Source organism: Ixodes scapularis, unplaced genomic scaffold (assembly GCF_016920785.2).
Source record: "Ixodes scapularis isolate PalLabHiFi unplaced genomic scaffold, ASM1692078v2 PGA_scaffold0__279_contigs__length_252992795, whole genome shotgun sequence".
Taxonomy (NCBI): domain Eukaryota; kingdom Metazoa; phylum Arthropoda; class Arachnida; order Ixodida; family Ixodidae; genus Ixodes; species Ixodes scapularis.
The window spans coordinates 175,637,041-175,660,214 of NW_024609835.1; the positions used below are offsets into that span (position 1 = coordinate 175,637,041).

At 44.9% G+C, this 23,174-nt stretch overlaps 1 protein-coding gene and 1 pseudogene across 4 annotated transcripts in view; both read right to left on the reverse strand.

The window, feature by feature from the left end:
* Window positions 1–63: 63 nt before the first annotated feature.
* LOC8032111 (PTB domain-containing engulfment adapter protein 1) overlaps window positions 64–23,174 on the reverse strand; it is a 38,157-nt gene continuing 15,046 nt past the window's right edge. For 2 of the 4 annotated variants that reach the window (XM_029980655.4, XM_040503695.2), the window contains exons 6-12: window positions 22,307–22,444; window positions 21,075–21,191; window positions 20,835–20,939; window positions 17,801–17,923; window positions 13,352–13,481; window positions 4,436–4,605; window positions 64–1,329 (exon numbers count right to left, since the gene is read on the reverse strand). In XM_029980655.4, coding sequence (XP_029836515.3) covers window positions 1,249–1,329; window positions 4,436–4,605; window positions 13,352–13,481; window positions 17,801–17,923; window positions 20,835–20,939; window positions 21,075–21,191; window positions 22,307–22,444 — 864 coding nt within the window. In that variant the 3' untranslated portion in view covers window positions 64–1,248. Of the gene's footprint in view, window positions 1,330–4,435; window positions 4,606–13,351; window positions 13,482–17,800; window positions 17,924–20,828; window positions 20,940–21,074; window positions 21,192–22,306; window positions 22,445–23,174 lie in introns of all 4 variants that reach the window. The other 2 variants (XM_029980653.4, XM_029980654.4) reach the window with 1 other exon arrangement.
* Window positions 6,759–7,835, reverse strand: LOC121047949 (annotated as a pseudogene).

The window sequence follows — 23,174 nt, forward strand, 5'->3', positions numbered from 1 at the left end:
CACCACACTTAGTTTCCTGTGCTGCAAGCGAAGGCAGTAACGGCAATGACACACAAGGCAGAAAAAAAAAAAAGCTGCTTTATTTTCAACATTGCAGTTGTGTTACAAGGTCACTCATGGTGACCCTCTTCACTTCGCAGTACCAAGTGTATTCCAGGAGTGACTCAACAGGCAACAAAATAATGCCTCTGCAAATTGACAGCCAAGATCATTACTGCTCTTGCATAGTCAATTATGCATTACTTCTGTACACTGTGTATTAATGTTCAACTACTGTTGCCGGTCAAGCAGTACTATTTCCACACGTGAAAAACCCATCAACACAATTGAGATGCTTTCACCGGTTGCACTCTGGCTGGTACTGCGTTCCAGCGGGTCGCAGGTCGTCTTAACGCACGTCAGGACCTAAGCTAGTACTAACTTTTTTTTTTCTTTATTGCTTTTTATGAACAAATTGCTGTGACCTTTCAGGCAAGGTTGTTGTACAATTAGTTAAGGGCTATACACTATTCGGTAGAAATTATTAGGCTCCATAAGACACTTGAAGTGGGTATATATGTATAAAAAGAATTGGGAAAGAGTTCATCACAGCTACAATGCCTGGTTTCACCTGCATCCATGGTAGCAATCAATAACTAAAACATACAAACATACAGCATGACGATTCCTCAATCTTCCGACGGCTGAGGATCAGTTAGTTTTGCCATTGAGGGTCAAAAGTGCAACTGGCGCATTAGTTGTCTTCCACTGCTATATTACAATGTGTCACACGAATTCTTACTTCTCAGCCGTGCTTGCTGCTAAATTAGCAATTCTCCAGTGCCCAACCTCTACACCAGCAACAGTGCCACTAGGAGGATGCTGCTCTTATCATCAATGAGCCACCTCCAAAAACTACACCTTTGAAAAACAAAACAAGAAGAAATCCCAGGCATTGCCATTGCATTGCACCCGATAAACACCAAAAACATAGGGCTCCCCCCCATTTCTTTTTTCTCCTGGTCTCAAGCCAGCTGGACTGGAAGGAAAACAACACGCAAGCAATTGCAGCAACAATCTAAAAGCCACGAAGAGGCAGCAGCAACAAAGAAGAAAAGGCCGGGGGCACAGCACGCTGGGCAGCTATCCTGATCTCGCCTCTGGGCTTGCTGCAGTGACCGTGGAGGTGCGTGGGTGACGTCGGACTCGTTGGAAGCTTGGGAAGCGGAGTCGACGGTTGTCCGGGGAGACACTGGGTCCTGGCCCCCTTCAGGTCTGCTTGCTCAGGGGATCCAGCGTCTCGACGGAAAAGTCATCCTTGCCGAAGGACAGGCCTCGACTGAAGCCATCCTGAAAGGGACGATAGAGATGATAAGCCATTTGGGAACTGCAATGGACCCCGGGCTCCACAAGTGCTGGCAGACATTGGGTAGGTCTAGAGAGGAAAGGCAAATGACATTTATTCATTTAATAATACTTTGAAGGCACTGAAGGCCATAGAACATTACACGAGAGATGGATGGCTGACAACTTCAATAGTACCATATTTACACAGATGTAGGTAGACCTATTTTAAAATGCTTAAAAACCTTAACTGGCGGGTGATTGAAACCAAAGCGTCCAACCGTTGACAAAGACTAAACAATCACGATATTGGGAGCATCTCTGCTTGTTATGAGTTCGGCCGGCTGTACCTGTAGCGTATCGCCATTCTGTGCACTCGTTTTAAAAGTTCTATTCTTTTTTTTTTATCTGCGCAAACAAGTGAGTATTATGTTAACTGTGATCACGATTTGCAAAATCAGCCCGAATGCACGGCAGCGGGGCGTGCCAGAGTTCCGGGAGTGGGTGCACTCGATGCGAGAGCCATGCCAGAACAACCGCTGGAACAGCCTCACTCTCCGCTGCTTGTGTTTGCGTAATGCACAGTCGCACATAGTTCGATTGAGCATTGAGATTGTGCGACTATGCTGGAGTACCGACTATGTTTCTTTTAATTGACAAGCGTGGTCTAGGCAGTTCAAGTTTGCAACACTCGCTAACAACCACTGTTCATTTGAAAGCAACCAACAACTGCGCTCCTGGTGGCAAGTTTGACCTGTCGGAGAAAGTGGTGAGCCAGTGGCATCTGCAAAGGCACAGAATCTTTTAAGCATGACGGAAAACGAAGAGGCTTCTGCGGGCTGCCAAACTTTGGATATGACCAAATGCTTTTCAGAGTTAGAGGTCCAGCTTGCAATCTATGATGCAGGAGTGCACGATCAACCCATACCCATGACGCGCGACGCGATCACCGAGCAAGCGCATAAGACGTGGTCATTTGTGAAGTGCAAGATTTTGTTGGGAAACGCCGACAATGTGTTTCTTGGGATGTAACAGTGATGAAGACGTGAATGACAACACCAGTATAGACGAAAGACAGTGAGAATGACGGGGAGGAGCTCGAGCTGTCACACCTCCAGTACGAGCTTTCTAACTTGGATAACGCTTCGGCATCTCGTGCACCTCTCATTTGGAACAAAAGTATGCGAGAACGTGTAGAGCGCATGCTGGAAGACAGGCGTTCGAAAGAGGTACCCTGCCGTTCTTCCATGTTTGCCGTACAATGCTCCCCTAAAGTACAATTTCTTTTTCGTCTTGCTGACATTTGTGAGGGGGTCGACATACAATCGAGCCTACTTACAATCGTGTAGAAAAAGTAATAAATACATTAAGGTTAATGGGTTCCATTAATGCTTTATATCTATCAGCTTATCCTTTCAATGTTTAAGGGTGGGGCAGTATGTGCGTAAATCAAGTCTTGCTCAACACTTGAGCCTTCCTGGTCATGATCGGCATTATAAAATCTGGGCTTGCATGTTATGTTCTGGGAGACTCTAGCCCAGCACCCAAAAGTCTCTCCAATGATCAGTGCATGTCCTCTGTGATGTATTGTGGAAGGTATAGGCTGTTAAGCTCCAGCCCATCCTTAATGTAAGTAAACTCATCAATCACTGTCCTCCACTGATAATAATAATTACCTGATAATTAATTGGAAAAGACTCAATAACGTTGCATTCTGTTTTAAGGCATAAAAGGCTTTTTAATGAAACCCCCCAACCTCAAAGTTTTGTCTGTGCATTTTTCGCTAAATTTGGCGGAGATATTGATGTCACATGACCTAACATCATATAGCCTACAATCAGTGGGGAAATTGAATTCATGAGACCTATACGTCCATTCAATTTCCCGACTAAAGTTAACGGCAAACCTCAAATCTTGTGACCTAAACAATCCAGTTTCCCCACTAAATTTAGCGGGAAAATTGACGTGACGTGACCTATACACCAATTTAGTTTCCCCGCTAAACATGGCAGTGAAATTGACGTCACATGACATAACAGCAATTCAGTTACCCTGCTAAATTTAGCAAAAAATAGACCTCATGCGACACCAATTTCCCTCTCCCCATTGCTTCCCCACTTTCTCTCCACATCCCCCCCCCCTCAAGGTGCTGTTTCCCATCTGCCTCCTTTAACCCTTGCTCCCAATCTCTCTCCTTCATTCCCATCTAGCCCAAACTCCCTCCCTGCTGCCTCCCTCTCTCTCCATCCTCCCCATCTGCCTCCCTTCCCCTCATTCCAACCTCCTTGGTCCTGTGACATACGAAATCAGTTTCCTTGACAAATTTAGCGGCGAAATATACGTAGGGTGACCAGACGCACCGTTTTGGCAGGGACAGTCACATTTTACAAATTCATTTCTGCTGTCCTTTTTTTGTCCAAAGGAGCTTAATGTCCAGTTTTTGTGTAAAGATGAATAGTAGTTGCAAAATCAGTACTAAGCAAATGGAAGAAAACTGAAAGAATGTTTGCTGGTCACGGACTTAATGTTACTATAATAAACATATTATGTGGCAACTGCTAATACTACATTTTGTTCACATAAACCTGGATGCGAGAGACTCTTCTACATTACTGAATTTGACGTGCTTTGGTTGGCAACATTTCTTCAGTGCTTGTGTTCTCAAGAAGGGACTTTGGGAAAATGTTTGTGTTTATGCACCCAATCTCCTGTATTCGGTCGGAGAGATGGCTTTCTCCCGACCTGCGTGCCTCGCGGCCGAGCTCGATTACGAACATAATGTAAAATGTGTTTTAAAGCATGTAATGTAGAAAAAAAAAAAACATTTGTGCAAACATGGTACTCCCTTTCACCTTGCAATGAATTGCAGCAGGTGCTACGAGCCATGCAGCCGATCCCGTGCCGTGAACGTACCACGTGACCACACACGGCATTGGATTGGCTTCGATAACTCGTAGTGTCGTCTGTGGTCAATGGTGAAGTGAAACGGAGCATAGGGAATGCAACGTGCATAGGACACCCCATTCCCAGACGGATCCTAGACTTTTCTTCCCCGTTTGTTCTCCCAAAAAGAAAAGGACGACAAGCACTCCCTTTGGAAGGTTGGGCTCACCCGCATTTCGTTGAGTTTCCGGTCAATGATGCCAATGGCGTTCTCCAACTCTTGGGCCCCCAGACTGTCCGAGGCAAATTCGCCCATGCCGAACGGGTCGGCCGTCTCCTTGCTCGGCGAGAACGGCTCCGCTCCAAACAGGTCCTTGGCGTAGGGCAGCTCGGAATTTCCTGAAGTAAGCCGAAATCTCAACTTGTACCACAATACTGAAGGGATCCGAGAAGGCATTTACTAGGGGGCGTGCGAATACTGGCAAAAATCATGCACAGTGCGAGAAAAAGCTACAATTTACCGGCTCCCTTTGCTAGTCATGGCACTGTGCCATTCGATTTGAATCCTTATTGGCAGACCCTGTAATACTGTATTTGCTCATGTATAATAGTCATCAAAATTTGTATAAAATCAGAGGAGGAAAAGTAGGCGGCGCGTTATACACAAATTATGGCGGGCAATGTGACTTTGCAGCGATGCATGCAAAGTCCTAGAAATTGATTCCCCAGAGAACCTCTTCTGTGATCTCTCCTAGGGATTTTTTTCTCCCCACCTTCTTTCGTCGTGCCCGAGGGTGACCAAAACAGCTGTTGGAGCCAAGTCAGCTCTCCTTTTCGTCTAATAGTGTCTCTTGGTTTTAGTTATTGTGGGAGTGTGTCCCTCCCTACTTGTGGCTTCATCTCTGGTGGCTTCATGTCACCTCCAGAAGCTTCCGGCGTGACTGCACTCTTTCCTGACAAGACGGTGCGGAACAGTTTCAAAAACTGCTGCATCAGCAATCGCTTTGACGGCACAGATTACGACGCTACCTGCGACAATGACGGCACCTCGGATAGCTACAGTGACTGCAGTGACCGGTGTATTCAAAATAAAGGTAAGAGTTTTAACAATATCTTTACATTGGTTTGCGCGGTTAGTGTGGGCAATATGAGAGGTATTTAAAATATTTTTTTCCTCCGAGAGGAGTAAGTTAGGGCTACGGGTTATACGTGCAAAAATACGGTATTTATTTACGCTTGCCGAGATGCTTACCAACACAATCTGTGGCAGGTCAATTACTCGGAAAACATATTTGCATCTGAAAACCCGTTTTCTCTTTTTCTCCACAAAAATTACTGCTAGAGAATCAGGTCTTCAAAACTCCCCTTGCTCCGTTCCCTGGTCAGATACGGTGACGATCTGGAACGCAAAACATTTTCAAAACACCCTTCACTATCTAACGCACATATTCAAAATTAAAAGTAATGCAATCCAAGATAACGTCACTTTGATGACTGTTGGAGCACCAAGACGTGTGTTGATTTATGAAGCTGAGAGCACAGCTAAGGGGAATCAGTTCCAGCGAATTTGCGAGGGGTGACTCTATATAAACCCCGTGCACCCTTATGTCACAGCCCCTGTGCTCCTTCTCTGGTTTCAGTTTGACTTTGTTTTTCGCAAATGCACAACTTTGAAATGCACAAAATTATTGGTAGTTTCTTCGTACCATAATCTACAGCTTCCTGCAAAAAAAAACATTATAGGGGTGTCAGCTTCCTGTTGAAAAAAGATGCTCCTCGGGACAATATTTTTTTTTTTTAAATATTGAACCTAGAACCTTTTAAATATTGGATCTAATTTGCACAGTTAGTGCACAGTCGTGCTGCACTGGCAACATTGCTCATCTACAATGTAAACCAGTGTCGCCCCTACTGGCAGACCAACCTTACGCTGTATAAATCATTAAAACGTCCAATATGACTTAACTTTGCACATTGAGGTCCTCTTGCCATATTTGCAATCGGTTTTCTGATAACTACCTTGGTGAAATAGCTATGCCTTTATCATGCACATAAAATGCCGAAAATGAACCTGGAGAAGGGGAACAAAGGGACAAAGGACAGACATAAATCTCCAAACACAGCTAGGTGTCTGTCCTTTGTCCCTTTGTTCCCCTTCTCCAGGGTTCATTTTCGTCATTCTTGTCCAGCTCGCTTGCCCCTTTGCATTTAATTGCATTATAATTATAACATAAAATGCCTTTTTTTTGTGCACACAATTTCTTCTAAAACTTATACAAGACTGCAACTTACAACAGCCACGTTGGTTCCTTATAAACTGTAGAACGTACAAATCTAATTCGAAAAAAAAAAAAGCTTGCGTTTTAAAAAAGAAAAACAATTATAAATGTTTGAGTAATTGTATTTCATGTTTCATTTTATATCTTTTATAAAAATTCAAAGATACCAATTGCACAACTCGCAAGATTTGCCCACTATGACCCATCAGGAGCATCTGTGCAAAATTTTGTTGTAATACAGTAACTCCAAGCGGCAAAAATTGTGCACAAACTATGAAAACAAACGAAAATACCAATTAGAAAAAACTGATTAGAAAGTTTATTTTTATGTGATATACGTAAATTCTCACTCAGATAACAAAACTTTGTTGCAATGTAGTTCCAAATGTCACTGTCTGAACCTCCAAACTAGAATTCCCCAGCTATGTAGGTTGCACCTTTGCGGCTGGAGTCCTCGGCACGGGCACGCTTCGCCTGGCTGCGTTTGTGTGACCTAACCTCAGCTGTTGGCTTACTGGTCGCCTTTCCGACCCTCCTCTGGTCGCGCACGTTGCTCAGCCTGACTAGCTGCTTTGAAGGGAGGACACCCAACTCCTACAGCACTTGCTCGAAGCTGGAGTGGCACCAGCTGTACAACAGCACAACGATGGCGGTGGCTGCCTTCACTGCAGTCCGTGATGCAAACAGAGTCTTTGAGCAGAGCATCTACATCTTACTGTTCAAAGACTCTGCAGCGTTTTGGGTCTTTCCCCGCAGGCAGCGAGCAAGGAGCTTGGCATCTGTAAGGCGTTTGTAGATAGCCAGCACTGCTTTCCCTTGAGCCTTAGTCACGAGTGGGGTGTAGTCCGGTGTTGGCTCTTGCAAAGCCTGGGCTTTCCTGTGTTTACACCATGACTCTTCCCCGTCGGGGCAGAACTTGTGACTGTTAGCATCGTTGGTTGAGCATCAATGCAAGTAAGAACCCCATATCACTCGGTACATTCCATGGATGCTTTCTCTGTTGCTGGTAATGGCCACCTGATAATAGTTCTGCAGCTTCTGAATGACCTTGTCACCCAGCTTTTCCCAACGTGGTAGTGGCACCTTGAGCTTCCACAGCGCAGTACCAAGACGCTTTGTGATACGATTGGTGCAATTCTCCTTCGTCACCATGGTGGATCCACACACCTCTGCTTCAGAAAGTGCAGTGTATGCTTTACTGTTGCCGTCACTAAGAGATGTGGTGTAGTGCAGCTGCCTGTCACAATTGCGTCCTTTTCCAGATCCGTAGTGCTGCCTCAGTTTCCAAGGCATGGGACGAGCAGTTCACATTCTTTTCTGAACCGAGGAATGCTTGCCACACTTCCTCATCTTGTTCGTCGAGAATTCGATATCTGCTACAACCGTGACAGTAGTTGGACGGCACCTTAAAGGGATTGTCCGGTCGAAACCGGAAGTACTTAAGTTCTTGCGCTCGTTACGCCGAGGGAGCCTTCATATAGACAAAGGTCATTTTTATTTTGATATATGATCTCCCGTTATTAATTAAACCTTTCATGATCCTATGTACGAAACTGCACCCCGAATTTCGCCAGTGTCAATGGCTGACATCCGTAGGTGCTGCGTGACGTCACAAAACGCAAAGGTTTGTCGGATGGTCGGGATGACAAGCGTTGGTCGATGGATGTCTTGTATTTTGTTTCGAATTATATAGTCTCCTAGGCTGTACCCTACTGAAATACGGTTCTTTTAATGCAGTTCCCAAGCACGTGCAAAAAAAAGTCACACCTTTTAGCGGGATATTACTTGCAGACAGCCAGAAAGCTTCGAGCAAATGCATGCTGTTTCGCGCAAACACAACCGCGACCAAACCGCGACGGACGCCGATCGAACTAGGGGCGCTTGCAAAGCAAAGGATGCAGATTTCGCCTCTGAAGCGGCACTTAGGTACACGAAGCGGCATCTGGGTACACATTTTGGTGGATCCACTGGATCGGTGATGAGGCTGCGGGTCATTCCCTCAGAGGTGACGTCCGCGGGTCAAAGGCAAACGGCGAACCGTTCAAATGCATGCCGTCACTTGACTTGTACGAGCTTGGTGAATCGTAGCTACGCTCCATTTTCACACGCGGGCCAAACAGATATCGGGCTGCACGCGTGCTAAATACAAATTCGAGATGGCCAAGCTGTTGGTTTCGGTTTCGCTTTATAATCAAGGTCTGTTCGATTCGGCCAGGAAGTTCTGAACTATAGTTGGTTACAAGTCAAGAAGGTAGCGGCAAATGCCCCTCATAGGAAATCTTTGCATTTCGACGATAGGTTTGCGGCATCAGGATGATTTTGCGTCGGGAGTCACTGGCGGCAGTGCGCGGTCGGTATACCGGTCACCTCGAAGACGAAAGTCTGACGATAGCGTCTTGGACAAGACAGTTATCGACCCTAACTTTGGCGTCAAGTTGAAGCGAGGATCGGCAAAAAATGACGATTCTCGGCGTTTTTCCCAAGCCCGTTAGTGGGCGTCTATAGATACCAGCGGGGACATGCGAGTGCCAACGCACTAAATCCCAGACCTCCGCAATGTATCGGAGTCGTCAATATGCATCCAAGAGTAACTGAAGGCGGGGACTATCAAGAGGGCAATACCTTTCCCGTGCCTAGGCACGGGAAAGGTATTGCCCTCTTGATAGTCCCCGCCTTCATGTAAATTGTTTCTTTTTGATGCTATGTGGGGGGTCCACAGTGTTGATATTCTTACTTACAGCTGTAAGTAAGAATATCAACACTGTGGACCCCCCACATAGCATCAAAAAGAAACAATTTACATGAGCCAATATTTCAACACTCACCACAGGGAGCCACACCTACGCGAGCAGGTGCCTAAAACGCTTTTAGAATATCATAATCAAGCAAATTCCTACCCTCGGTTATGATCTCAATTCCGCGTCCACCGCGGGTACGTTATTATCATAAATGAAAGGAAATGCAACCTCCGTATCGGTGTTATTGTAAACATCGACGACATTTGAGCAAGCGCTGCGAAAAATGGCACCGCGAGACGGACGAGGAGTTTGCTATCGCCGTCTGCTTCTGCACGGACGCTGAACCGAGTCCGGAGCCGGTGCAAGATTTTGAGTAACTGGGTCTGAACTCTTTCAGAACTGGGATGAATCGAACGCGCCAGTGCAGCGGTCGTGCAACTTCCGGTTGAATCGAATGCACCAGTTCCTGCACTGCCGAACTAGCCGAGCCAGTTCAGGCGAATCGAACAGACCTACATTGACTCATCCGATTTGGGCGAGGAGTGGGTGGACGTAGTTTAATATCCTTGGCACAGCATCGGACCTCAGCTTACAAGCCTTCTGTCCGCTTAGAGCTCAGCTCGTAGCTCTCTTCTGTGAGATGATTGCTGCATAAGCGGGATCTCAATCTTGACGGGAACCCAGTCCCTACGCACGGCGACGATCCACTTTGCTCGTCACTGCACGTCTCGCGGAAAAGTGCGGAACGTCATGTCTTGGCTCGCATGTGCTGCCCGGTGGTTCTGGCGCCCAACCGCGCAACAAAAATCTCACCCATCCACGAAACAAGTCGAGCACAACAACAAAAACGAAGCACGCTGAGGCGTTCACTTGCAGGCAAACGACGAGACAAAAATGCTCGCTTTGTGTTTTGTGACGTCAGAGCTTCGATGTTGCCAACGAAAGCAGCGTTTCCGCCAGAATGCGATTGGAGCAGTATAAATTCAATTACCCACGCAGAGGGGCATATAAAATTCAGATATTGCATGTACGATGTGTCTCGAGGCAATAACGATGATATTCAATTGTTTTCTCGAGTACAAAATTTGACCGGACAATCCCTTTAAAGTCCCTGTGTCGATAGAAATGGCAGTGCCCACTCTGTTGTGAGTCTTGTGTCCATGCTTTTGCCAAGTGCCATTGAACAGCAGTGACGTTGGTTTGACCCTTGCAGTTTCTACAAGGTTGTCCGAAAGTGCTTCAGTAGTGGCAGCGACATGCACTTTCTTTAATATGCCGTGGAAGGTCTTGTGATGAAGTGCTTTGGGCAACCCAAGAACGGCACAGAACCTTAAGGGGGGACATGGGCCTAAATTTTAAATTTCTTTGAAAAAATTCATTTTTTAATTTTGAGGTTTTCAGTTTTAGAAACTAATTATACACCCTTACACCAAATTTGATAACCATACGCCAAATAGTTACGTTGATATAAAATATTTTCAACACATTGTGAGGCAGTAACAAAGTAAAGGTGTTCAATGTTAGAATGCATTTTTCTCAGTTCCACTTTTTGCTGCAAATTTCATACGAAGGAATCTTTTGTTCGAAGGTGAAAGTATTCTGATACCACAATCAAGATGTTTCTGAACTGAAATTTACTCAGGAATCGGGCTATCTACTTTATTTTGTTTTAGGTTGAAGTCCTCAGTGATAAAAAAACTAAGTTTTCAAAAATTGACGGAGGACAGATATGCATCTCATAGTTTCAGGTAATAACTCTTCCTGAAATATTTACATTTAAGTTATTAAAACTAGATAGCCCGAGGTCCCATATCCCCCACTTTATATTCAAGCAGTCAAAATGATGCTTAATAGCTTAATTTGCATATCATAGATTTCTTAGTGAAAAGTGACACATCGTCTTATGCAGGTATGTAAATTTGTCTTAGAGGGCTGAAAGCTTGCACAGTGCACCTACATCTGAAGCTAAATCTCCCCTGCAAATTTCATTCCGATCACTTGAGTAGTTCGAAAGTTTGACCTCTAGCCAGTGTCCCCCCTTAAGAGTTGGTCATGTTCGACGCCAATCGTGTGAGCAGAAAGCACAACTATGATGTTAATAGCGAAACTGTCGCGGGCACTTCTCGTGTTGACAAGGGCCACAATATTTGCGGCTGGCGGCGGCAGTGGCACAATGTGATGAATATGCAGCAGAAACAACGTCGGCGGGACATCCATCGTTCATGTACTTCAGCTCAAGAAGGAAAGCGAGACCCTTGCGCTTGTCCACAGCCTCCACAACAGCGAGTTCGCAAGTCCCACACACCCCGTACACCGCGCCGCTCATGAGTTGCGTAAGAATTCCAACTTCGCAGATTACAGCGCTTGTGCCGCGCCCACTCCTCGCTGTAACATCACCTTGAAATGTTAGCAGCTTCTTTTCCGATGCATTCACAAAGTTAGAAGCATCAACGACGAAATCAGACAAGTTTGACAGGCCGGTGCTTGCGATGCTCAAAAGCGCATCGCCATTCTGTTGGCGCAATGGGGCGGCAGTGCTTTTTGTGCTCTTTCGCTTCTGTTTATGTTTCCCCTTGAATGTGCGTATAGTCTCACTCTTGCAGCAACGAAAGTCGCGCTTTTCAACATCACTCATAATGGAAACCCTTGAACAGCGAACAGAAGAGATGGTTCTTGTTCGAGACAATGACAATGCGACGCGACACCAAACGATACGCGGGCTTTACTGCACGACAGGTACGGGCGGCAGTGAACGGCGGCTCCGCATTTGCATCACGGGGCTTTTTGAAAGCCAACTAGAAACGTCATGAGCATGTAGGAATAATCTTTTTTTTCATTGTTTCTAGCTTGATTACAAAACTAAAGGAGGAGTCACCAGAAAGAAGAAGACTTGATTAGGTATTTTTATCAAAGCGACTGCAAAGGCGGCCACTGCCAATGTTTGGAGGGGTCGGTGGCCGAGTGGTCTAGCACACACCAACTCGGAGCACGTGGAGCAAAAGCTCGCGCTGCAGAACCCAGGGATCATGGGTTCGAGCCCCACCCCTGCCCGTTTCGATCTGGATGAGCATCGTACCGGCGTGCGGTCGTGTATCACTACTGCGTGATGCACGTTAAAGACCCCAGGCTAGCGGCTGTACCGCACTGGCTAAATTTCTCATCTACACCTGGGAGACTCGTCGCCCCTGTGAGGCAGACCAAGTTCTAGGCTGTATAAACAAACACACACACAACCCAAATTTTTTTTTTTGGAGGGGCGCTGGTTTGAAAATTACTAGCATGTGCCAACATGTGTGATTTGTTTTGACGTGGCAGGGCGTTCAAATAGATTTTTTTGTAACTTTTAGATCGAATTTCTGAATAATTTTTTTTTGTATATGAAACTAAAAGGTATGCGGAACTAATAAAATCGAAAAATTAAAATTTCAGCACAAACAAAATTTTTTTGACCCGCATCTCCCCTTAACAGGAGTACCCCGCCACAATTAACACTTCGAAAAATATGAATAGTGCAGTCCTTCTCGAAGCAAACATCGAATAGTGTATTATCCGAAAATACTATTTGAAATTTCCAATATTCACAGAACCCTACTCACTTTGTCTCCGATGTATGTTGGAGCCAAACTTGCAATCCCATGGCATTGAATTATGAGGTCATAAACTATAGTGCAGTGCTTCTCAAATGGGGGTCTGCGAAGGCATTCTAGCAATCCGCGAAGCCCAGCCTCATCAGTCAAGCCCGGCATAAATTTTCTTTTCTCAGATTGAGAAGAAACGTTCCAATTTTTGGCCGCATTTCTAGCGTATATGTCAATAAGAGAAGCCTACTTCACTTTAGTCTTTAGTTATTACCATTTATTAAATCACTATCATAATTAACCTATACCTTTCCCTTCCTTTGACCACGAATGGGGTCCTCCATCATTTCCGCCGATCCACAAGGGGTCTGCGAAACATCAACGGTTGAGAACCACTGCTACAGCAAATACATAACAATTTTTGTGTTACCAAGATATATAATTACGACCACAAATCACCCCAAAAATGTCGATCGAGGGAAAGATTCAATGTTGGAAAAGTAAGATTTACATGAATGTTTTTATAATGCAGACAGTGGCCCGTACGTACCGTTGGTGCAGTACCCGTTGGACTTTGGTGGTGCTTCCAGCTCAGCGCGGGGATTGAAGTCTTCTAGATCATCCACTGCCAGGTTCTCCAATTTGGTACCCACTGTGGGCAGCGTCAGGCCCAGCAAATCCTGGCGGAGATAAAGTGCATCATCTTACATCAGAAAGCGGCACACCAAAATATCAATTGGGCCTGCTTCAGACACATCAATTTTCTCCAGCATCTTGACACCGCAACATCACCCACATGGGGCTCTTGTAATCATGCACAGCAACCGCTAAAACTCGAGATGCTACATTTTGTCACCGTCACCACTCAAATTGTATTTTTCCTGTCCTATCTAGGCACGAGTTATGTATTAATACAGTGTAGACCACTTACAACGTAACCGCTTATACTGCAGGACCGGTTATAACACGGCTTTTTTTTAAACCACTGGATTGCCTCCCGTAGAACTCCATGTAATTAAATACCGCTTAAAATGCAGCATGCAAAGGGAAATACCGGTTATAGTGCGGTTTCTGGAACAGCCCGCCGACTGCGCCGACTGACCGGCGCAGCGAGCACGCTTCCCTGTGCGACACAAGATAACGGCGCGAGCCACAAGCGGCCCTCGCGGGGCAAGGAGGTTGCTCAAAGAAGCAGGGAGAAGCGAAGAGAGAGGCTTCAGTTGGCCATAGCGACGGAGGGACACACGCACGTGTCGTTCACGTGCGTGCGTTCCTCCGCTGCGTTGGAAACAACCGCAACGACAGACCAATCGCAGGTCGAGGAGAAGTGTTCGCGTGCGTTGCATGCCGGTCGCGGGCCGGCTGCTTCTATCCGCAAACATGGCGTTGGTTGTGATCGTCGACGTAGACGGCGTGGTGGAAGCTCATCGTTCCGCGTAAAAGCGCTATCCTTGACTGCAAATTTTCGTTGTGTGTCGCTATGATAATCCAGCACGTACTAGAAGGGAAGATCCACCTACTTGTGCAGCGATGTTGTGGCGGCACTCTCAAGACGGCAGAAACGCCCGTGTCGTCGTGTTTGTTTACTTCGTCTACAGTGGCGCTTTCTAAGCATTTGTGTTTTCGAACATCGCCCGGATTTCTTATTTGGAGCACTTCATGCCTGTGCTCAAGTTGAAGGTATTACTGGCGCGTACCGTAGAAGGGATGCGAATTTTCACGCGTTTTCATCGCTGGAGAAAAGTTATTAGGGTTAGCAATCCTGAACGCTCGCAACATCCGTCCGCAACCCCCGATGCCGTTAAAAGGCTGTGCCAGGCAAAAGTCTCTCATTTCTTTCAAAATGTGTGACACACTTCAGAGAGAAGTGTACTAGCAGTACTAGTCTGGTGAAATAAAGACTTTCCTCAAACTAAGCTTTATTTTTTATCTAACATAAAATAAATTCTTTTACAAAGGTAAGTTGTATGATGGCATGTATTTTGGCCTGAAAAATTGATGTTTCGGTTATAGCACGGTACCACTTACAGTGCGGATTTCCGCAACTCCCGCAACATACATTATATGCGGTCTACACGTAGCACACTTTTATGCTACCTTTAAATGGTTTTTGTGAATACTAGCTGATCTCCTTGAAACAACTTAGTTGCAAGAACTATCCATTGCAAATTAATTTACACGCACAATGAACACACTTTTTTCCCAGAAAAATTTACACATATTTGGCATTACTAGGGGTAAAATTTTGGCATTTACACACTTCGCGCAAATGTCATTTTAGGTGCCAATATGAAACGACAGGGACAGCACATCCGTCCCCACCGACGAATGCGCACCCAGGGCTGGTTGTGGGCACACCACAGTAACCATGCTCTTTAAATAGCAAACCTTTCTAAGGGCACTTTCAGCGTGCCTTGTGCAGAAAGAAAAGCACCCTACGAAGCTCATACAGCACGGAGAGGAACCAGACCGTTCTTAGGCCTAACCACTTCCACGATTTCTGTCTGAAAGCGGACCACAAACGAAGACATGTTTTTTGACATCAATGTATCTGATGGACAAAGCATGTCCAGCGCTGGGAAATTCCTCGCTCTCTGCTTAGTTAGGCGTGCGTGCCGCTCCGTTCCACGGTTCACGACTTCCATGACTACGCACTTGCAACCATTACGAGACCGGATCGGCTTGACTTGACTTGGCCTGGCCGCTTCGCAGCAAATGAAAATTGGCTTTGTGGGCTTGGTGGCTACCTAAAATGCAGCAGTTCGAGACTCCTGGAGCCAAAAACGGGAGGTGCATTCATTACACGAGGGAAAACAAAAGTCAAAAGATTGATGCCCATTGTGGGGGGTGCATTTATTATGCGAGTAAATATGGTAGGACAAAGTTAAACCCCCATATTCCGTTATCCACAGGAATCACGTTGGCTGCAGCCGCTTAAAACGTCTCAGTTGCTGGAGTGGCTCGCCCATTTCAAGCAGAACCCAATCGCAGGAGATTGTGTCGAAGCACAAGGATCTAAATAAAAAATCGCCAGCAACCCGAAATTACTAAAAAAAAACCGCAGTGTTTGAAGCAGGTTCTGGGCATGCTGCAGAGCAGGTCAAATTCGTTACAACACTGGGTTTGGGCAAGCTGTAGGGATTGTGAATGCCATGGTACGAACTACCGTAAAATACTGAGCATGAGCATGCTCTATTGACCCCCAAAACTTGAATTCTAATTAGGCACGTTTCTGTTGCCTCACGAGAAGGCAAATTTGGGAGTTCCTTTTGTTTGTTTCGTAAAATGTTTGTAATTACACTATATTCTGTTGCCACGAAAAAATTTACATTTCGGTGAAAATTTGTTATTGAAAATAAGATGCATATCGTAATTTAGCTTTCTTACAAACTCTCTGGCTCCAGCGGTGTAGAGACAGTGCAACTTCAAATTCAAACAAAGGTGCATAAAGGCGGTACATGTGCCCGCATCATGGAAACCAGAAAACCGTTGCGACAAGACATTCATTGCCGAGGTTTAGGCCGCTATCCCAGAAGGAAACTATGGAAAACGCTCTTTCCAGGGACACCCTAGGAAAAAAACCTTGGCCAAGGGTAGAGGCATAGCAAATGCATTCGACGGGTTCGACGTCGTCACCTTTGTCTCCAAAGACAACGATAAGACGCCAATCGAACGCCTGGAACTTGTTTTCAGGTTGTATTCCGAGGATTTGCTCTGTGCCTTTGACCACAATTAAGAAATGTTAGCTAGAACAGCGCTCACCAGACTGCATATTTGCCTTGGCCACCATTTCTTTTGTGGCTGCCATTTTGAATTTCGGCCCCTACCCAATGAAGTGCCCCCTCCCCCCCATATTTTGAGTGACCTATCTCACATTTTGGAGGGGCAAATGCTCAGTATTTTATGAAAGCACCTTACCGAAAGGTATACATTGCAGATGAATGTCGAAATGTGTTCGGTTGGGTTGGTTATCTCTGTGGTCAGACAAAGATTCTATTCAGTGCAATCCAGCGGTAAGACAGAATGCATTGTGTCTTACCGCTGCTTTGTGGCGGTGTTGCACAGATGAACTTGGTATCCATCTTGTGCCTCAACGGCATGAACATTGTCGTGCATGCTGTCTCAGAAACAACGCCCTGCCAGAGCACTCCAGTAGGAGTGGAATGCAAAATTAGTATCTTCTGTGGTCGCACACTCCATCTGTGACCCTGTTACTTCCGAAACACCTGGTTTCCTTCGAAGAACGTGCTATCTCCCGTCACATGTGTGAGCTCGCTCAGTCGCTACCAGATAACAAAGGGCTTAGAGCTGGATTTTCTATAGCGTCTCAGCATTGGACAGAGGACTGGACAGAGGACAGAGTGCTGAGTCTGCGTTCGGTTGGGCCTTGTCTTCTATCAGTGAGAACACAAGCTTCATTGCAGCACACGTGTGACACTCTTCGCTATGGGAGAGCGTTACTGGGGAGTGGCGAGCAGCAAGCCATATCACACGTCCTCTGTTAAAGAAAAGGGGGTTGTGTGTCTGTGGTGCTTCGCCTGCAGACTCTTCTCTGTTCTTTAAAAAGAAAAGGCCATATTCTGCCGATTAAATTGAGCCGAACCCAATAGCATAACTGAGCATCAGATGTCCCCACACCTCAATTCAATAGATACACTTTGTTTCTTTAATTGCTGGAGATGCAGTGCAGTCATGGCGACGGCGTGCGCCATGCCTCGTTTGAAGGCCAAGTGCTGCTCTATTTTCTTTCGTCTCGGCGGCACGACGAACGCCCTGTGTAGCCACTAAGGACGAGAGGAGGCTTGATAGAGGAGGGCAGGACAAGTAGAGCAAAGCAGGCCAAATCGTTTCGTGCAACAAACAATTTTCCGGTGGGGGTGATGCCCAAAGAAGAAATGTTGTTGCATTTAAAATTTCACGTGCACCAATATTACGGTTCATAACCCAAAATACGGTGTGCAGGGATGCCTGCATTTCAAAACGTGAAATGGGCAGTCACCTGCGAATGCAGCGCGTGCTCTGCCCCACGGGGCGGGACTGGAGGTGGCAGGGGCTCCGGGAGCTTGGTCGTAGACGGGGCTGTGCCGCTGCCGTTACTGGACACCACAATGGGACCTGGACTCTGCACGCAGAAAAAGAAAGGGCACTTGGAACATCTGCTTCGCTCATAAACTGGGCAGCGAATATTACCCTCTAATTTACAATTCCCTCTGTTTTGGTTTAAAATTTGATAAAGCAACTGTCAACCTCAAGCGATTATTCATTTAAACTCTGAATTACGCCGACATGTAATGGACACTCGAATGAAGCCCTTTATTGTAATTAGGTACCTCTTGGTAAACCAAGTTTAGTGTTCTAAACCAGTTCAAACAATGCCACCAGTGACAACTGTATTTCCACAAACTCAACATTTCACAAATTTCGAGAAAGGTGAATGTCGGGAATGCTCTGCAGGCTCAAAATTTTGCGATTGGATGTGATATGCTATGTATTTGTTACCATGGGTAATATATTTGCACAATCCATTTTTTTGCAATCATTTTCAAGTCGCAAAGTTTGCGAAAATTAGGTCATCACCATTAAGTCATCGACAGTATTTGAAACTAGAGGTAAGAGAAGAAAAATGTTGCTTGGCTTAGGTACAGTAAAACCTCTATGATACATTCTGGAAAAACTGCGAGAAAGAAAACATTACCCGGGAAAACGTATGATCCGAACTTTCCATTTTTAAGCACACACACACACACACACACACACACAAAAAAAAAAAAGCAATACCCAGTCCAAGAACAGGCAAAAACAAGCAGTTCTCCAATGGCGTCGCGAAAGCGATGCCATCGCAGAATGAAACGAGCTTACAGGGCACAGGAACAATGCTGAAATGGTGGCGAAACAAAGAAATGCCAGATTCTTTCACTTACTACTACCGCTAGTACTCCCTTGTGTGTCCTAGTCTGGAGTTACCCTTCTGCACTCTAGCAATTGGTTCTTTCAACCCTCCGTACAATGCCTCAGAGTGCTTGCTGGAGTTACCGAGAGTGACCCATAATCCTGTGTCTACTTTGGAAATGCATAAAAAGTCATAAGCAAACATACTGCTCTGGTGTTGACAACTGAAGTGAACATGTGTCCGCACGGGCGAAGCTCAATCGGTAGACAGCCATATTTGGGTTTCGATTTTTGTGCTGCTGCTTCCGTTACTCGTCATGACAGCATTTGCGCCACTTTCGCCAGCAGTAGCACTTGACGAGAAGAAAACGAATGGCAGCATCAGATGGAGTACGCCGACTAAGGGGTGCGGACGCTAACTGCCAACGGCCGAGAACGCCGCCGGTGAAGAGTGTAGAGGTTCTCGCCCAAGCCGCCGGAGTTGCAATAGAGATGCGCAAAGTATGTACTCTGAATCCTTTGTTATTATTTCACGAGAAGGATCTTTTGACTAATCGAATAATGAGCTAAGACAGTAAAACCACTCTGTGTGTTCTGCAATTCCAATCAAAACGTCTTCATGCACCTGGACGGCTCTCGGAAGTTGCGGAGAAAAATAGACGCAGCGGCAGCGTTATCAGCGGGCAGACTGCTCTGCATGCACGCGCCGTGTCGTATACCCCTGAAAACGTCTGCTCAGCACTCGTTCGTTGAGACCGGCTGTTCGGAGCTCTGAATACGCTAGTGCAGTGTTCATTGCGAAGAAACGTATAATCCGATCGACATTTGGCAAAATGTTGAGCATACTTTCCGGGAAATCGTGTTGTCTAGGAACGTATGAACCGGAAAAGAAACAGAGCAACTCTGTAGGACGCTTCTTGTGCCCTCACTTGTGAATGTGTGAACCAGAAAATCGTATGAACTGGGAATGTATCAACAAGGCTCTACTGCATTTTGCCAACTGAAATGAAGGTTCAATAGCACCCGATAGGGTTGGTCCACTTGTGTTGGTTGCACCATAGGAGGAAGGGGGAGTGTAAATGGTGTACAAACACTCATCTCTACCACCCTCCCTTCCATCACCTTTCCTTTCTATTGTGCAACAAACACGAGCAAGCAAGGTCCACGGATGGTTCCCATTTAAAGCTATCATTATGGAAGGGACAGCACCCAACATGACATGTTGTGTATTGTCCCCTTTTTTCGTCTGTCATTCCCGGTTTCAAACATCTGACCAGCCTGCCCGCTTGCTTGCTTGCTTGCTTGCTTACTTACTTTGTCTTTGACAGTCTACTGTGTTGCGACCGGCCCTTTTAATGGAAAGGGTTAAAATCAAGTAGAATGGATTCCCCTAGCATGTCTATATAAAATAACCACCAATGTTTCTTTTCTTTTTTTTAAATTTTAATATTCTATTTTTAATTTACCCAACCTTTTTTTTTTTTTTTTTAAATACTGTTGAAAGATATTTTTCTCAGCCATACTTTTATGTTTACATTACCCAATCCTGTGGTATTAAAGCCAGACATCAGGTGCTAAGTACAAAACAAAGCAACATCTTTCATAAGTTAGTAATTAGTAAACAAAAAAGTAGTAATACACAAGCAACAAGCTTTTTTTGCTCCCACTGCACACTAGTTCCTCTACAGTAAAGTTGGCTTACAAAAATATATATCTTAATCACTGTATTAGTTTCCAATATTTGTGCCACATTCTTTGCCATAACTTAAGGTAGCCAGAAGAGACAAAAGTCCCCTACTCTTTTGGCTTGGTCACAAGTTTGTTGCTTCAAGTTGATTCAAAATTTTAAGTGAGAAACATTATCCTCTAGTGACAAGTCCATTGTAAGACAGACATACAGCAGAGAAAGGGGCATCCACTCAGGAACCCCCCCCCCCCCCCCCCCCCCCAATGAGGTTCTGTTATATCAAAATGACTGTTCTAAAAAAGAGCCCTATATAAAAACCATACCTAAAGATTTCCCATTTTAATTCACCATCTACTGCCATCTAGTGCCATACTAGTTTAGCCTAGTACTACAACCTGCAAGGTCTGCAGTATTTCTTAAACTGAATAACTGGGCAAATAAAACAGCTAACCATCACCTTGGTCTTGGTCCTGTGGTTGTGTGTCTGAGGTCCCCCCACGATGTAATCTAAGTCCTTTAGGCGCTTGCGCAGCTGCATGTTTTCTTCTTCCAGGTCTTGAACCTGAGAGGTCAATGGTACAACACAAATCTCTCTGAGAAAAACGAAAAGGACGGTCTCCAGACTGGTGGAATGTCGCTGACTTGGTACATGCACAGAACGGGCTGTTGCAAGAAAAAGTATAGAAAGTGACCTTACCCGCTTCTGCATCATCATGAACTGCTTCCTCATCTCCATGTCTCTGCCTGATGTTTCGAGAAACTTGCGATACGCCAAGTCAAAAGCTTGACCAATGGTCAGTGTAATCTCCTCAGCCTGCAAGAAACAGGAACCATTAGTACATGCAGTAGATTTACATTTTCCATAATACTCATGGTGGTCAGTATAGCGGCTTTCCTCTGATGACATGACTACAAATGCATGTGAGAGGTTGTTCAAACTATAAATTCTGTTAATGCTACTACACATCGACATATTAGAGACAGTAAAGTGAACTATAAATTCACCCAAAACATAAATACATAGTCCTCTTTAGACATTTCATAGAAACCTGTAATATGGGTAGAGCGATTTTAGTATCGAGACAAGAGGGGGCAAAACCAAAACAAAATAATTAGCTAACCATGTTTTAAAATATATATGCACATACTGAATAAACTCTTAAAATTCATGCCTTCTTTTTTGTTCATGACACTTAAACTGAATCATGCTACGATAAAATAGAAGTTACAACTGTATACAATGATTTGATCCAGTGTTGTGGCAAATCAATACAGAGTGATTGAAACTGGTGGGACCTTCTCACACTCTTAAAAATATGTGCATCCCCCATTTAAACCAACAAACCTTACTTCAATATATGAAAGGCACAGGTGCCTTTAGTTAAAAGCAGTTTATTACCACCGCAACTATTCGAGTGTAGATATGTGAATGACTGTACAACACTCAAGTGCTAAGCTCTGACAATCCATGAATGCCCAGTGGGAATAAGTGAAAAGCCACAAATTGAATCAATTCAAAACAGTCCCACATCTTCCAGACCCTATAAGCATGTCACGCACACACAATTGTAAAGGGTTAGAGCAATATTAAAACACAAACCCTCAATTCAAAGGAAGTTTTTGATGACCATAGTTAGTCTCACTTTACACGCGAGCGTAGCCGAAGATATGAGCATGAATATGTTGCCCTAACGATGCTTACACAAAACAAGTGCACATGCTCGGCAAGGATGATGAAAGCCTGGGGCTCACTCTTTTAGCTTCTGCTATGCTTGCACTTAAAGAGGAGCATAGTAACATTACAGTGGCAGTTTTGAAAAAATAAACCCACAAAGTGTCTAGCTCAGACACCAGCTGTCCCATGTGATCTACAATGGTTGCAATGCAGCATGTACACATGCCAGAGCCGGTGCGAAGAGAGACACTGACCAACTTTTCACTGGAAAACACGAAGCAGGAGTGCCTCTCCCCGTCAGATTCCTTGGCAATGAAGCTGAAGGACTTCTTGTCAGACTTGTCGTCCGCACAGTATGAAATTCGATGGAGGGGATGCTGATGAAATATCCTCTGCACAGAGCACAAATAGACCACCGGGAAAGCATTAAAAACTAGTCTATACTCAGTTTCACCCAACAATAAATTGCAGCAGATGCTACACACCATCGGAGCCAACAATGACAATATCCATGAACGCCATCACGGTAGTTCATGAAAAGCCTTAAATTATGCTATTACAGTGACTAAACAGAAAATAAAGACAATTTCAAAAATTATATGAAAATGCCTTTTTTACATTCTGGAGGCTTCGTACTCAATTTCAGGATTTTCAAATATTTTTCCAGAAAATTTAACATGCAAAGACTTGTGGAAACTATCAAAAATTCTACTGAGAATAAAGATGACGACACCCCAAATCTTGAATGCTAAACCTGACAAATGACTCATTCAGGTGTTTGCCTTCTTTTTCATTACTAAATGGGGCAGCACCAGCCATGCCACTGTATTCCTGCACCATGAATCACCCATACTACCGTATTTGCATGAATATGCGACCACAAATACAATGCGAGAGCAAGTTTTGATGTCCTCAAAAAGTTTAAAAAAAATATTACTGTTATAACGTGAGCAGAGGCATTATAAATTTACCGCATTTCACAAGGCAGCATAAATTTACCGCATCTCATTCAGGGACATAGCAGAAGTGAAAAGGCAATGAAAATTGAAGAAATATCAGTTTATGTTTTGACTGCACTCATCCTCACTGCTCAGGTTCTTCCTTTTGCAACCCACTTGGCGA